At 47.2% G+C, this 17,053-nt stretch overlaps 1 protein-coding gene across 3 annotated transcripts in view; it reads right to left on the minus strand.

Moving 5' to 3' along the window:
• Positions 1–243: 243 nt before the first annotated feature.
• The window catches only part of DNASE1L1 (deoxyribonuclease 1 like 1), a 29,629-nt gene continuing 12,819 nt past the window's right edge, over positions 244–17,053 (minus strand). For all 3 annotated transcript variants that reach the window (XM_063119416.1, XM_063119415.1, XM_063119417.1), the window contains 6 exons: positions 16,173–16,262; positions 13,989–14,101; positions 7,521–7,633; positions 5,746–5,903; positions 5,386–5,482; positions 244–3,467 (listed from right to left, as the gene is read on the minus strand). In XM_063119416.1, coding sequence (XP_062975486.1) covers positions 3,336–3,467; positions 5,386–5,482; positions 5,746–5,903; positions 7,521–7,633; positions 13,989–14,101; positions 16,173–16,262 — 703 coding nt within the window. In that variant the 3' untranslated portion in view covers positions 244–3,335. The remainder of the gene's footprint in view (positions 3,468–5,385; positions 5,483–5,745; positions 5,904–7,520; positions 7,634–13,988; positions 14,102–16,172; positions 16,263–17,053) is intronic.

Here is a 17,053-nt window from a genome sequence, read left to right on the forward strand (position 1 = left end):
TTTTATACCACTTTCATAGTGCAATATCCTGCTTTGTGTAGATTAGGCCACTGCATCATTTTATCAAGGACTAAATGTTCCCCATTGAAATCAATGCTCTTTAAAAGTGCTTAACTTTGGCAGAATAATGTCCAAAGCTTTTATAGGCACAGTGAAGGTAGAGAAACACAGACAGATAAGAAGAACCAGAAAAACATGTTAAGAGTTCCAAAAAAGGCATTTCTTCCATATTAATCACTGACAGAGGTTTCATAAAACTTTATGGAAATCCCAATTACATACACAGTCCATCCTCATCCTTCTTTATAGGTCTCTTTCTAGCTAGAGAGGGAAGTGAACTTCAGATGAAGGATGAAACAATATAAAAGCTCCATAGCACCTGCACTGATTTACTGCATTGCCTTTTAAAGTGGGTATTCGATCTTCTCAGTTTGAGAGGTATTTCAGACAGCAATTGGCTAGGGCTATTGCTTATACTATGCAACTCTTTATACAGGATAAAACAAGTCCACACTTATTCATGCAGTATAAGTGGGTGGAATAACACACACACACAAACACACACGCCTTGGCCATATTGTTGTCTAGAGAGATGTTCCTAAGAATGTACATATTTTATTAAGTCCATTCCATCTGTATTTTGCAGGTTGTCAGGCACCTTTCATTCCATCATCTGCTCATTGATGGAATTGAAGGGCTTTTTTAAAAACCAGAATTCCATTCTACTTCTACTAATGTGCACCTACATATGCCAATGTGCTGATTCACATTGGTGCTGATTCACATTAGTGCAAATTCCAACCCCCATGCAGTGAAAAACTGGTCTGCAATTCCACGGAATCCCTGTGACTTGGTAAAGGCCAGTCCGCGGCAGAATCTGCAGATTGGATTCATGGAAATCTGAACTCATTTGAATCTGGTACATTTCTCAAACATCCCTAGAAGTTCCCTGAGCTAAGAAAGACAAGAAGTTTGAAAGCTCCTTCCCAGTCTCAGAATACAGTTCCTATTTTTAAACCTTTTACGAAGTCCTCTTTGACCCAAGTTATTCTTTTCTTCAGAAAAAATGAGACATGTGATCAGTTCTTTAAGTTTTTGAAAAATGAACCCTACAGGTGTACTCACGGATCATGCTCCGTAGGGTTCATTAACCTGCTCTGTCCATTGAGGACTGAGACGATGTAAAAGGCAGTGAACGGCTTTAAATGATAGAGAGGTAGATGTAGATAAAACTTTATAAATAGTTCTTCCTAAAGAGGACTTCAGTAGTGGGAGGATTAGAGAGGCTATAGAGACACTTTTTAGTTTAAGTTGGAAAGCATCTCTGAGAGATACCCTGTTCTAAAGAAGATCTACACCAGCCTTCCTCCAAGCTTTGGATTTAAATCCCCATTAGTCTCAGCCAGCATAGCCAATGATGAAGAATGCTGGACATTGTGATCTAAAACATTTGGAGGGCACCAGGTTGGGGAAGGCTGATCCTACACCATCAGGTTAAAAAAAAAAGCCCAAATAGGATGGTACCACAGCTTCAGAATTGTGGCAGGGTGTTGCATGTTGTATGCTCCCAGTACTTAAAAATCTGCCTAACATGCTAGCTTTTCACACCAAGAGAGATTTTGATGGTGGCGAGCATTCATTAGAACTATTTTTCATATTGTTGGTTAAAATACAAAGTTAAAGTAGCAAGTGGGGGAGGTTTCTGAGTGACCATGTGGATTTGAGCAGTGGGGAACAGCACCTCCCACATACAGGTGAGGCACTCATTCCCACATGCAGGGGAGCTCCTGGTTGGCAGGGGAGGAGGTGTACTGGGAGCTCCATCAGACGAGCGTTTTATTGCACATTAATTACTGGGCACTCAAGGATTTTCGTGCATCCCTCTCACGACGTCGTCTACCTCCTGTGCACCTCCCACCCCTTCTAGCCTTCTTTGCACCACAGAAAACAACCCTAGTAAGTCCAATTTATTTTAAAGACAGAAGTTGCCGCTCTCTCCTGCTGTGTGCAGGAGAAACAGCACAATCAAAATGGCTCACTGAATGGCCCATGTGCACATTGTTTACTTCCTCTTTCAAAAGAGGAAGTAATGGGGGACAAATGCGTGGGTGGAGAAGCGACAGTAAGCAAATGTGATTTTCGTTGTCTGATGGAGCTCTGGGTGAGTGGGAGTGTCCCCACCTACCTGAATTCACTGGCTATCACAGTGTATGGGTGGCATTTGCTGCCAGAGGTAGGGTAACCATATGAAAAGGAGGACAGGGCTCCTGTATCTTTAACAGTTGCATTGAAAAGGGAATTTCAGCAGGTGTCATTTGTATATATGGAGAACCTGGTGAAATTTCCTCTTCATCACAACAGTTAAAGCTGCAGGAGCTATACTAGAGTGACCAGATTGAAAAGAGGGCAGGACATCTGCAGCTTTAACTGTTGCGATGAAGAGGAAATTTCACCAGGTTTTCCATATATACAAATGACACCTGATGAAATTCCCTTTTCAGTACAACTGTTAAAGATACAGGAGCCCTGTCCTCCTTTTCATATGGTCACCCTAGCCTGAGGTAGTCACCTCAGTCTGTCTAATATTAGAGCTGGGCCTGGGCTAGATCATGGGCAGAAGCCATGTGGTCAGCCAATACTCAGGACCAAAGAAAAAGTCAAAACCACAGCATTGCCAGGAGGTAGGATCATGGGTTAGCATAGTCAGGCACTTGCTGGGGGCACACACTCCAGCAGGAGGGGCGGACTAATAACCCACACACAGAGACGAGTTGCTTCTCCCTTTCACTATTGCAACCTGCTTGTTCACCTGCCTCTCGCTGGGGCCCACCAACAGAGGTGTTGAGGAGGGGGAGGAGCAGCAGATGCTCTCAAGCAAGCAATTAGTAGCGATGAGAGAGAGGAGCAATAGCAGGTGGTGGCAATCGTTGGTAGGTGGATTCACTGAGGGAGGGGAACCATTGAGGGTTCTTGCCCAAGGGCCTGCAAAAACTTGGAGCTGACACTGAGCACGATTGAGGAGCAGCGGCCAGGAGGTAGCAAGAACCAAAGAGTAAACAAAAACCCAGGCACAGACCAGAACTCAGAAAGCCCTTGATGCTTGAGCATGGCTCAACTGGAACAGGAAGCCGCCTTATACTCCTTCCTGGCCAGGTGGATCCAAGGGCCAGCCTGAGTCAGCGGCAAGGCCTGAAGGTTCTTCACTGAGAAACTGCTTCCTGCAGTCCCACTGTTTACCACGCAGGGGAGCCTCGCACAGATCCAGCAGCTCCTGACATCTGGAAACTTTACACAACGTCTTTCAGTCCTAGGATTTCTCCAGTCAAATGTATCTTCTATACCGTGAACAAGCAAGACAGCATAGCTATGGCCAGCACCACAAGACTGGCCGGACTGATGGGCTGGAGTCCCCAGCAGCCTGAGCTCAGCTCCACCTCCACAGGGTAATGGTCACTGATCTCCAAGGCCTGGAACAGTGGAGAAAGAAAGAGGGGATGAGATGATGGGAAGTAAACGATAAGGTTTCTGTTCCCTGCTCTCAATTCAAGAAAAAGGGTGCCCTCCAGACAGCAGATTTCAATGCAAGGCAACTACCTCTCCTCTTGCCATGGAAACCACAGCTACTCAAATCCCCTCTGCTACACAACTATTAGGGAGGTGGGATTCCCTGTCCTCTTTTGCATCCGGCCACCCTAGGGGCAGTCTGCAACAAAACACTACCAAGCCAGTAGCAGTGATTGCACAACTCGCGGTAGTCCCACAATAATGCATATGGAACCATTAGTGGACTGCAGAGCCTCAACTACATAGATGCATTTATCTATGCAGGTATAGAGGACCCTAATAAAGAGATGGGGGGCTCTCAATGGACAGAGGAAGAAAGCTGTGAATTGGCTGAAGGTGTAGCACCATGGCGTGCTGTCTGTTTCTCTCCATCTCTCTGGAGAGCTGATGCAGAAATAGCAGATCTGGTGCCATGTAAGTGTGCCTGTTGTTTGCCTCTATCTACTTAAGCTCTGCTTGTATATTTGTAAATAAAACAAATATTATGAAGACTCCATCAGTCTCCAATGTTTCTCCTCCAAAGGAAAGTGTCCCTGTAATTGAGACTTACCACCGGCCAGCAGCAGGAGAAGCCTAGATCGGCGCTGGGGGCTGGGAGACGCATTCCCGGAAGTCCAGGAACACGTCTTCCAGCCCTTTGCCCCAGTGAATTGGGGCCCAGTCCCGGTTGCCCCAGAGACGTCCATTTTTCCGGAGGTCTCTGGGGTTTCCCAGTGCATCTGGTCACCCTAACCATGAGGTAATCAGGGAGCACAATACTTTACAGATATCAAGTATTTCTAAGGAATCCCCCAGCTGGAGAGGCGGCATACAGGGCAGAAGAAGCAGATTAGCCTAACCGGTCTGAACATGAAGATGCTCAGACCGAGGGAAATACTCAGCGTATCTTGATGCTTATAGCAGGATGTGGTGAGGGCTTGGTTCTCTAGGATCAACTGACCCCCAGCACCAGGAAGATTCTAGCCTGTAATTTTATCATAACAGTTTTATTGCATAAAATTGGTTTTAATAATATGCATTGTGGTGATTGTTTTACTGTGTTTTATGTATTTTATTAACTTATTTTTTGTAAGCTGTTTTGAGTTTATTTTATAAGAAAAAGTAGAACATAAGTATTTTAAGAATGCAGTCCTATCGTGAAGGCCATTACCCTCCGAATTTGGAGGCTTACAGATGGCCATCCAGTGCAGAGCTGGAGGAGTGGTGGGGGCAATCTTCACCTCCATGCTCCTCCCACTCTGCATTTTGGTAGACAGGCTTTTTTGCCCATCTAGCTGGGGCTCTGTGGAGTGGGAAGGAAGCTGGGGAAGCCTGGGGATAGGGCATAAGCCAGCCTCTCTTGTCTCCTTTCCCTCCTCTCTGAGGTTTCCTTTGTGACTTTGGAGAGGCAGCTGGCATGGGCCTCTCTGCGCTGCCTGCAATGGGGAGGGGAACTCAGATTCCTGACTCCAAGGTCAGAGCACTATCTCCAGCCTCAGATCCAGGAACCCGAACTATCCTACAGCCCACCAAACTCTGCCTAGGGGCCATAGGATTGCTCTCTAAGTATTCTTAGCCCTTCTTCAAGTAAAGGGATTCTGCACATTGTTGGGTTAAAACTCTGGTTTGTTTCTCTCTCTGGACTCACAAGAATGGGATGTTCCTGGGTTGTTTTGTAAACTGGAAACAAAGTGGAAGCAGCGAGCAATTAGGAGGCAGCCTGCTCACTCCTGTGCAGCCCCTAACTATCTATGGGTTAAACAACCCATTGTTGGATGTTATGTGCGAACCAGGTAATAATAACCATGTGATTTCTACATCCCCCAAAGAACTGCCTGGTACCTTTTCCTCCGAGAGTCCAAATTTCTTGGGGAAATCAAATGGTTGAGCTGATCCAGGCACAATGGCAGCCAAGCAGCGTTGGCCGTGTACCACGATCCTGTTTAGAGGTGAGGGAGAATGAGACATGGGTTAAATCAGAGTGGACTATGGAGGTTTTCACCTGAACCAAGCCTGCGTTCCTGGATCCCACCCAGTGATACATTAATTTTAGGTGCTAAATGTAATTACCTTACAGCCCCACCCCCTCTTTAGATTGTAAGGAAGCCCTGCTGCCTTTGGAGACCCTCCTATTCATTTTGCTGAGTAGGACCCTGGGTGTCTCCATCCAAAGTCCTGCCCGGATGGCACCTCTGACCCCACCTGTCATAGGCACAGCGGGTGTTCTCTCGGACGGTGGTGTCTGCTGTGTCCCCAATGAGCCAGTGAAAGCCAGGCTCCCGACGCAGACGGATATCTTTCCAGCGTTTCTTTGCCACATAGCCACAGTCAGCATTGAAATCACCCAAGAAAATCATGTCCTGTAAGAGGGTTACATGGGGTTTTTTTTTGGGGGGGGGACACATTAGATCTCCTAGATTGTTTAACTGAGTAACAGGATCAGTGCATTATCACACAAGGTGTAGAAAAGCTATGCCAGCTGTGAATGTATCCTCAGCTTCCAGGAAACCATTTGATGAAGTGGCTTTTTTGAAAGGCTTTTGGTAGTTACTGACTGCTGTTTAAGAATCCTTGTTGCTGCTGATAGTGGAATGTCTGCTTCTGTGTGTGTGTTGCAACCCGTATTGTTGTCATGTTTTAGTAATAACCAGTGAATGTTCTTGAAAAGCGACAGAATATACATTTTTTAAATAAATCAGTCAAATACTAATAGTAATGTAATCTAATCTTTCTAAAGTTTCCCAAACCACTAGATATGGTAGAAAGACTTAAAAGGTAGGTTTATTTTCTGATTAGAATTCCCTGGTTCACAGTACAGTCTCTTAGGCTGTGATTCTGTAGCTCACTTTCCCAGGAGGAAGCACCACTGAACACAATGGGACTTAAGCCTTAGTTAGACCTAAGGTTTATCCCGGGATCATCCCAGGGTCATCCCTATTCATGTAAATGACACATAGGATATCCCGGGAGCAGGCAGGGACAACCCTGGGACAATCCCAGGATAAACCTTAGGTCTAGCTAAGGCCTTAGTGTTAACCACTGTATTACAGTAGCTCTTCAATGTTTCAAGGCAGCCAAGTCAACAACCAATCTATCCCTACAGTGGTACTCTCACCTGCCTTCCTCCCTTATGTGTTGAGGAATAAAGGAGGAGAGCCAGTGTGGTGTAGTGGCTAAGGTGTTGGGCTGGGAGTTGGGAGATCCGAGTTCTAGTCCCCACTCAGCCATGGAAACCCACTGGGTGACTTTGGGCCAGTCATAGATTCTCAGTCCAACCTACTTCACAGGGTGGTTGTTGTGAGGATAAAATGGGGAGGAGGAGGATTATGTATGCTACCTTGGGATCCTTGGCAGAAAATGTGGGATAAAAATTAAATAAATAAATAAATAAAGGAGGAGTCCTGCTCAGCTGGCAACAGCTGGTGAAAGAACAGGATGGGGGAAAGGGTCAGGGAGAGTTGGTCTCCCTTGGTACCCTCCAAGTGTTCTGGACTGCATCTCCCATCATTCCTGCTGACTGAGGCTGATGGACTTTGAAGACCAAATCCTCTGGAGGGCACCAGGTTGGAAAAAGTTGAGTCTAAAGGGGGGAAAGACACTTGCAAAGTGCCTTGGAATATGCAGAGACACATATCTACGTGAGGATCTGTACATTGTCTGCCCACAGCCATGAGCAACCTCCCATCTCTCCTCTCCTACTTATCTCAAAAACATCCTGGGGCCCCTACCAGAATTGCCAATGATTAGGAATGCTGGGAGTAGTAGTCCAAAACTTCTGGAGGGCACCAGGCTGGGGAAAACAGCTTTCAGCAATACTACCAACACTGCAAACTTTACAGTGGCTGTAGCATAATCAGTACTGGTGCCAACAATGAAACAACAAAAAATGCCTCTTTAGATGCACTGTGAGACAGCAAGCCCCCTATAATTTCTCTGCAATGTCAGCTCCCCATCCCTTGCAACTCCCTACCCCATACCTCCGTGCCCCAGCGTGCCTGTACATCCAGGAAAACATCATAGAGAGCATCCATTTCAGCCTCTGCCATTGTAGGCCTCGTGTGCTGTGGGATCAACACCAGCTCTGGAAGCTCTTGGGGAGTGAAAATGAGAAAATAACCATAAGGATCAGAAGATGGTTTGAGATCAAGTCAAGTTCTGAAACTACAGTTTGATCTGAGCTTGTTCTCACTAAACATAGTTTAAACAAACCACAGTTCCCTGACTTTGTATGTAACCAGGAACTATGGTTTGTTTAAAAAGCAGATGCTTCCAGTCTTCTCCTCTGGTGTGACAAACAGGAAGAGAGAGGAGTAGATAAACCTGAAGTTCACTGCGGTTCATTCATGTAACAAGGAACCATAGTTTCCTCTTAAGTTTCACCCAGGCTTTAGCGCCTAAGGGCGCAATCCGATGCATATTTTGTTGTGCTGGGTGGGGTCAAATACAGGGTACGGCATTTGGTGCTCAGACCCAATCTCTGCCTTGTACTCAATTTCTTGGATATGTTACTTGCCCTTTATGATTACGTAAACTCCCACGGCAGCCATTTTGTGGTGGTCTCACTACTCAGATATCCAAGTTATGCCAACAGGGATCTGATGTAGAGCATCATGGTGGTGTGATTCTATCCCTGCAGAAGCACGGGTAAATTTTGAAGTTTAGGCGCTCATCATGACTTAGCCATGCCCCCATGGAGAGTCCAAACATTCTGGCAGCCATACTGATCCATATCAACAAATCAGCTCTAGCAATTCTCATCTCCACCTGGAGCAGGTCTTTTGTAAAGCTAATGGGTCTTCATTGCTCATTCAAGAACATCCCAAAATACACTGCAACAGAGGAAAGTGACTGGGTTCACACGACACAATAGTCAACAGATGATTAAATAGTTCACTGTTGACTATTGTGTCATCTGAAGAGCATTTTCCACACAACACTAGGTTATTTCCCAGAAATAACCAATGCAAATAATCAATGGTGTGGAGAGTTGACTATCTGCACAACTGTTGATTGTGTCATGTGGCAGGCTCTGTCGACTCTTTCACATGCTTACAGAGTCACAAGGCAAGAGCAGCAGAAACCCCTGCTGCTCTTGACCAATGGGGCTCTTTAGGCATGTGTCAGCTGTCCCAGGAATCAGTGGCTCCCCACATGTTTCCCGGGATGTGCACATGTCGTCCCTGAGTGGGGATGTGCACATCGCTTCACCCTCCCTGCCCTGCAATCCATTTGGATATCGGCTCAAGGGGATTGAAGGAGTTCCTTCCATCCCCTCGAGCTGATATCCAAATGGATCGTGGGGTGTGGTGGGGAGTGAAAGATGTCTCCCGTGGCTTGACGTGTAACATCAAACTGTGGGAGATACCTTCCGCCAATATCAGGCTGGGGCTTACAATCATCTCCTGCTCCTTTGTTCGACACAAAGTGGTAGTGAGTGGGGATGGGGTGGTGGTGCTAGGATCTCTTGCCGCTTGAGAGAGGCAGGAGATCCTAGCTTCCCCTGTCCCCATCCCCATGATGGACAAGGACAGGGCAGAGGAAGATGCTCTCCTGACAGCCACAGGAGGAGCGCCCTCCTCTGCCCCACCCTTGTTCACCATTTGTGGACATGGGGCGTGCAGAGGAGGATGCTTTTCAGATGGGCTGGGACAAGGGAGGCTAGGATCTTCTGCTGGTTGAGAGAGACAGATCCTAGCATCCTCATCCCCATTCATCACCTCTTTCCACGGAGGAAGATGCAGGCGAGCCACTGGTCGGCAGTAGCAAAAGATTGGGATGCCATGGAGAAAGACGCAAGAGAGCTGCTTTTGCCACCATCCGCCTCTTCAGCACAAAGAACCAGTTACCTAGGGAGGTTGTGGAACTAGTTACCAAGGGAGGTCATGGGCGCTCCCACACTAGAGGCCTTCAAGAGGCAGCTGGAAGGGTATGCTTTAAGGTGGATTCCTGCATTGAGCAGGTTGGCCTTATAGGCCCTGTGAAGGACATGGGGTTTGTCAAGTTACTGTTAAGTTTTAATTGTGTTTATTTTCCTGTTATTAATTGAGTTATGGTTGGGATTGCTGGAGAAGTATCTGTTTGATATGTGTTTATGGTTTGGCTGGCGCCAGGACCTTGCTTTGGTATGTGGGTTGGAGGTGGGAGTTAGGACTCCGGATGCCAGAACTTCCAGATGCCCCAAGGTCAGCTGGAGGCCTCACACCTGCATGTTATCTCCTGGTCAGGCTAAGTTGCAACTAGCCCATGCTATGGCTTGGGGGGGGGGTGCATTTGGGAGTGAAAAGAACTCGGGACAGAGTCTCCAAAGATTTTTATTGGCCCGCGGTGGCCCAGGCTGTGAAGGATTTCTGCCGCTCCTGTGATATTTGTCAGTGGGTGGGTTTTAACCGGGACCACCCGAAAGCGCCTCTTCAACCCCTACCAGCAATAGAAACACCCTTTGAGCGCATTGGGTTGGACGTTATGGGGCCCTTCTCTCCCTCCACCAGGACTGGGAAGCGGTTTATTCTGACGGTGGTTGATTTTTCTACCCGATATGCGGAAGCTATTGCCCTACGGTCCATTACTGCTGATGTTTTGGCTAAAACTTTGTTGTTTGTCTGTTCCCGCCTAGGAATGCCTCGGGCTATCCTGTTGGATCGTGGCCCCAGGTTTGTTTCCCAGCTGCTTCAGAAGATGTGGGACTTGGGCGGTGTGGAGCATGCTTTTTCTGTTCCTTATCATCATCAGACTAACGGGCTGGTGGAGAGATTTAATCAGACACTTGGTAAAATGGTGCGGGCGTTTGCCGTGGAGCACCCTATGGATTGGGATCAAGGACTTCCTATGCTTGTTTTTGCATACAATGACACCATTCAGGAGAGTGTGGGATTCGCGCCAAATGAACTGATGTTTGGGAGGCGAGTGCGTAGCCCCCTTACCCTCCTGAGGGAGGAGTGGGAGGGTAAGGTGGAAGGCAGCCCCCAGTCAGTGGTAGTGTTTATGCAGAAACTTCAGAACTTGTTAAAAACTATCCGAGTGGTGGCGCAAAAGAATCTGGGGGAGGCCCAAGACACTCAGAAGGTGTGTTATGATCAAGCTGCCCGAACCCGTGTATTTCCAGCCTGGGGACGAGGTGCTTGTTCTTAAACCCTTAAAACCAGATAAGTTGTCGCTTAAATGGGACGGCCCTCTAGTGGTCAAGCAGTGTCTGGGCGACGTGAACTATTTGTTGGAATATCCCGGGACCAACCAACAGCCCAAGGTGTTTCATGTAAATATGTTAAAGCTTTATGTTAACCATCAAGATTTTGTTTTTGGGCTGAAGGGAGAGGTGGAAGGGCCTATGGATTTGTTAGGGGAGTGCCAGGAGGCTGAGGGGGTAGAGTGTGTGGTGTTACCTCCTTCTCTTTCCCCACAACAACAGGCTGAGTTGAGACAAGTGTTGGAGGAGTTTCAAACTCTTTTTTCTAATCACCCAGGGCGGACTTCCCTTGCTAGGCATTCCATCCATACAGGGGACCATCTCCCCATTCGGTCTGTGCCTTACCGGGCTACGGGGCAGCATGCTCTGAACATTGAGCGGGAGCTCCAGGAGATGTTAGCCCTGGGAGTGATCAGGCCTTCCCAAAGTTCGTGGTCTTCCCCCGTGGTACTCGTCCTGAAGGCCCAGGGCGTGCGTTTCTGCGTGGACTACAGACACATCAACCTGCTGACCCAATTGGATCCCTACCCCATGCCCCGGTCTGACGCCCAAATTGATCAGCTAGGGGGCGCCAAGTTTATTACTACTCTGGACCTAACGAAGGGTTATTGGCAAGTGCCCCTGAATGAAGGGGCTGCTGAGAAGTCTGCCTTTGTGACCCATAAGGGGCTGTTTGAATTTACTGTGTTGCCCTTTGGGGTAAAAAATGGCCCTGCTACCTTCATGAGGTTTATGGATGGGCTATTGGATGGGTTGGGAGATTTTGCCTGTGCTTATTTGGATGATTTGGCTATTTACTCCCAGACTTGGGAGGAACATGTGTCCCGTGTCCCATGTCCGTCAGGTGTTGCAGCGTATCCAAAAAGCGAATCTGACCATAAAAGCATCAAAATGCCAGTTTGGGCTGGGGGAGGTGGTGTACTTGGGACACCTGGTGGGGGGAGGTAGTATTAAACCCCTGGAGGCTAAAATTCAGTCCATTCGGAATTGGCCCATACCCCGGACTAAGAAACAGGTTCAGTCCTTTTTAGGGTTGGCAGGGTATTATCGAAGGTTTGTGCCCCATTTTAGCACGCCGGCCGCTCCCCTTACGGATTTATGTCAGAAATGTAAACCAGTGCAGGTGCAGTGGACCCCTAGCTGCCAGCAGGCCTTTGATTTGTTAAAAACCCGTCTGATGGCTGCACCCATCCTGTTGGCCCCTGACTTCCAGAAAACCTTTGTGTTAGAGACGGATGCTTCAGAAACGGGGGTGGGGGCAGTTTTGTTACAGGAAAGGCCTGATCAGCAGTTGCATCCAGTGGTGTATTTGAGTAAGAAATTGCTGCAAAGAGAGAAAGCCTTGTCAACTATTGAAAAGGAGTGTTTAGCCATTGTCTGGGCCCTGGGCAAGTTGAGGCCCTATGTCTGGGGGCGACATTTCCAGCTCCAGACAGATCATTCTCCTTTGTGTTGGCTGTCTCGAATGAAGGGGTCCAATGGGAAGTTGCTGCGTTGGAGTTTGGCCCTCCAGGATTATGATTTTGAGGTGTCCCACATTCGAGGCCGAGATAATGTATTGGCAGACGGGTTGTCCCGAGCCTATGGGCCCGAAGAACAGACCCAAAGGTATTTGGATTAGGGAATCAAGATGAGGGTCTTGAGGGATTATCCCCCAAGACTCATCTTCCAAAAGGGGGCATGTGAAGGACATGGGGTTTGTCAAGTTACTGTTAAGTTTTAATTGTGTTTATTTTCCTGTTATTAATTGAGTTATGGTTGGGATTGCTGGAGAAGTATCTGTTTGATATGTGTTTATGGCTTGGCTGGCGCCAGGACCTTGCTTTGGTATGCGGGTTGGAGGTGGGAGTTAGGACTCCGGATGCCAGAACTTCCAGCGGCCCCAAGGTCAGCTGGAGGCCTCACACCTGCATGTTACCTCCTGGGTCAGGCTAATTGGGCCTGCTGTGAGAAAACTGTCAAGCTTCTCCAGAAGGGAGGGGTGTTAACAGCCGAGTGGAAAAGGGGATAAAAAGAGTAACTTGACCAGGACACGGGGTCTTCTGTTCGGGGATGATGGAAGAACACCAGAAGCGACCCAGTCGGGGTGCTTGAGAAAAGATAGAGTGTTTGTTATGTTTTAGAGGTCTGGTTTTCTGAGACAAAGCTAGCCGCTTTATAGCTGGGAGGAATAGTGGTGTAGCTGCAGGCTTTTAAATGGAACTTTGGCTGTTCGTGTCTCCTCTGTTTGTACCTCATCCACTTACCTTTTCCCCTTCCTCTCCCTTCCCTTGTTACCCTATTAGCTGCTACTACCGACCGAGGCCTTATCTGTTAGTGTTAGTTCCTCTGTATTAAACTTGCTTTGGTCCTTACAGTGTGTCTGTGTGTTTTATTCCAGAAACCTCCGGTCCTCCCTCGGTGAGAGGGGCTAGGGAGTGGGGTATTGGGAATCATTGGAGCATGTTGCTCCCGAGCCTACCTGGCAGGAAGGTCTGATTAACTCTGACCTTCGTTACAGGCCCCTTCTAACTCTACTATTCTATGATTCTATTAATGTTCTTTGGGCTGAAGGAGCGGCTAGCGGCGAAAGCAGCTCTCTGGCGTCTTTCTCCATAGCGTACCAATATGGAAAGCGGGAAACAGCTCTGCCATTCAATGGGGAGGGCAGAGGGGGGGGAGAAATATCCATTTGTTAATAGTCAACTCCATGGTTGGCTATTACCATGTCGCGTTGGGGGGTACCCCCAAATAGTCATCTGTGGAGTTGACTATGAACACATGGTTGACTCTTGTGTCATCTGAACATGACCACTGTTGCCGGGAAAATTAATTACTTCCTAGCTACTGTGTGAGGGGTGCTCTGATTTTGGTGGGGTGGTGAATCCATTCTGGGTTTTAGTCAGAACCAGCCAGAGCTCTAAAGGAGCTATCCAAGGTGCTGAATCCTACCCCCAAAATAGGTTCAGCATCTTAGGTAGCTCTTTTAGAGTTCTGGCTCATTCTGACTAAAACCCAGAATGGATTCACAGCCCCACTGGAATGGGAGTTACTCACCTCCACTGTATTGCAACTAAGCTCAGACGGAACAGAGAAGTCTGAGAGGTAGCAGATGATGTCTGTGTCCCTGTTAATCAGAAAGCGCTCATGCTGTGCCCCTCAAGCCCTAATTCCAGTACTACACTGCCAAGGGGCAATGGGCTTGCCGTTTTCTCCTGTAGACATTCAAGCTGGCCTCTCCCTTATCTGGAAATGGACCCCTGGGTGTGTCCTGGGCACTCACGTTTGCTTGGCAAGCTGAAGTGGGCAATGAAGGGCTCCCGTGCAAAGACGTCGGGTCGGTCTGGATGGTTGTCTTCATATGTATAAGAGGCCAACACCCGAATCTTCTGGTTCCTATAGGAAGGGAAAGGCATAGATAAGCAGTGGAGAATCTGGCCCAGGGAAGAGGTGCTTTCCAATGCATGTGGAGGCTATCAGGTTGGGGGAGGCATTCTGTGAGTGGCATGCTGTCAAATTTGCTTTTATAAGTGGATCATGCAAGACAGTGGTGGTGGTGGTGGGGACACCCACTCCGTTTTGAAACATCTGTTGAATTGTGCTGAGGCATCAATTAGCATTGTTTATACGTGCCAATAGAGTCAGGTGGAACTTTCTTGGGAGTGGAGCTACAAGACTACAGTGTATCTAGTGTGCATTTTAAAGAGGCAAAAAGAGGAAGAAGTTGTGAAATGTGAAACCAAAGAAGGGGAGAAATAGCCCGTCTTCTATGAGGAAGAAAGGAGGAGTGCTACTTCTTCACTGTAGTAGTTGTGTTGTCTGGTGAACCTTGGCTACAGACTTCCAGCTCAGCATAGATGCTGGTAAGTGACAGGGTGATATGCAGCTCCCTGGCAGGGCTCCTAACACAAGTCTGCAGCAGGGATTCTCTTTGTCCAGGGGTGGGCAACCTGTGGCCCTCCTACAACTCCCATCACCCCTAGCCAGCATAAGCAATGGTGAGGAATGTTGGGAGATGTAGGGAAAGACGTCTGCAAGGCTACAAGCTGTCCACCCCTGTCCTAGTCTATCAGAGGGGAACTAGTAGCTCTCTGGAGGTTGTTGGCTTCCAACCCCCATCATCCCTGGCCATTTGATCATGCTGGCTGGGGCTGATGGGAATTGGAGTCCAACAACATCTAGAAGGCCACAGGTTTCCCTCTCCTCCTAGTCCAAAGTAAGAGCCAAAGGGAGGCAGGATTGTACTTAAAGGATCAGTGTACAATTAATTCATACTGTGATTGACTAAAACAGTCTTCCCCAACCTGGTGATCTCCAAATGTGTTGGACTACCATTCCCATCATGCCCAGCCAGCATGGGTATTGCCCTGGGTTGCTGAAGATGATGGGAGTTGTAAACCAACACATCTGGAGAGCACTGGATTATGGAAGGCTGATTACTACAACCTAAGGAACGACCAACCAGAGCCAGGTGCAAAAGACATGTATTTTTAATTAAAGAACAGGGTGCCTCTCAGTGCATTCTGAGCCTAAGAAATTGTTTTCAGTACCAGAATTGAACTGAGCTCACAATCCTTTCGTATAAAAATCCACTTTTGGTGACACCAAGTTTTCTTCATTTCAGCAGCCTAGTTTAGGTGGAGAAAGTCATTTTGTTAGGAATCAGAAACTATTGCAAATTACCCAAAGATCTAGTAGATTCCAATGTACCTTCTGCCCACCTGTGATGTAGTGGTCACAGATATAGGCTGTGGGATGTCTTCCAAATATCAGCCACAAACTCATGACCTTAAGCAAAGCTCATGAGTTAAACAAAGGATGCTTAAAGTAAAAGGATGCTCAAATCAAATATGTCATGTATCAAGTGGGAGAAGCAGGTAACAAAGTTGTGACAAAGAAAGTATTGGACATGAATTAAAATGAAACAAAGTGTGATGGGAGAAGGGGTTAAAATATCCTTTTAAAGTGTAACATACTTTATGAGCAGCACAGTCCTCAAAATTTTATTCTTTAAGTGCCTAATCACACATCTGCTTTATGGGCATAGTAACACTGGCATGCCTTATGATATTTTCAAAGATATTTGAGATAATGTACTGAAGTGCTTTGAACACTTAAAGGCATAACAACAACAACAGGTTGTACAGAGGGGGAAGGGAAGCGGGGCCATTCCACCAGCCCCGCTGAGAAACTATTTTATTTTTTCTTCTTCCTTTCCCATTCCTTTTTGCTTGTGCGTTGTGTCTTTTTAGATTGTAATCCTGCAGGTAGGGACTACCATGTTTTACTGACTGCATGTAAGCCATTCAGGAGGGGGGAAACATTTTCACTGAGGAACAGGATAAAAATATTTAAATAAATAAATAAATAAATAAAGCACCACATAAATGTCAGTAGTAATAGTACCAGTAGTAATTAATAAATAAATTTTAATAACTAAATATGTGGACAAAGTAGAGGCACTCACCTATATATGAACACATAGCGTTCCTGGTAGTTGCCTCGGCCCAGTGGAGCGCTGGAGTGGTAGCTGTAGGACCCAGAGCCACCATCAAACCTGATAAGAGAAGAGATTATTCAGATGAATTTAAGGACACGTTATTTGCAAACCAAAGTACAGTATATGTGAATGCAGAAAAGGCACAGATTGGCATAGAACAAGTCCTCCCTGTAAGTCAGCCTTCCCCAATCTAGTATCCTCCAGTTGTGCTGGACTGCCACTCCCAGAATGCCCCAGCCACATGGCTGGGAATTGTAGTCCAACACATCTGGAGGGCACAAAGTTGGGGAAGACAGTTGTAAGGCACTGATGGCAGGGCTCGAATTCAGAGTCCTGTGCTCCTGGCACTGGGTCAGATGAATGGACTTCAGAAGTTAAAGCCAGAACACTTATCACTACAGGCTAGAATTCTCCTGGTCTTGGGTGTCAGTCAGGTGATACCAGACAGACAATCCTGTGTGCTGCTGTCAGCTATAAAATGCCTGGGTCTGGTATTCTCCCTCAGTATGGGCAACTTGACACTGTGTTACTTGCCTCTGTAACATCCACCAAAGGTACTTGACAATCCTTGGACCTGAAAACCTGACTCTCCTTACCCAGGAGGTGCTCAGACCTCATAGCTAGGAGGAGCTCTTCCACCTCCTTTGTGTTTTAGTCACACTACAATTAAGGTGTCTTCCTACTCCATTTCATTACCACACACAACATTATACCCATTCCCCGCTCTGACATAGTCCTACCATGAGAAAAATGAAACGACAGGATTCTGGTGCATTATGGACAACAGAGTGGCAACACACAGGATTGCATCCTATGTTAATCCTACTTAGAGTAGGCCCACAATCTAA

Source organism: Elgaria multicarinata, chromosome 3, assembly GCF_023053635.1.
Source record: "Elgaria multicarinata webbii isolate HBS135686 ecotype San Diego chromosome 3, rElgMul1.1.pri, whole genome shotgun sequence".
Classification (NCBI taxonomy): Eukaryota; Metazoa; Chordata; class Lepidosauria; order Squamata; family Anguidae; genus Elgaria; species Elgaria multicarinata.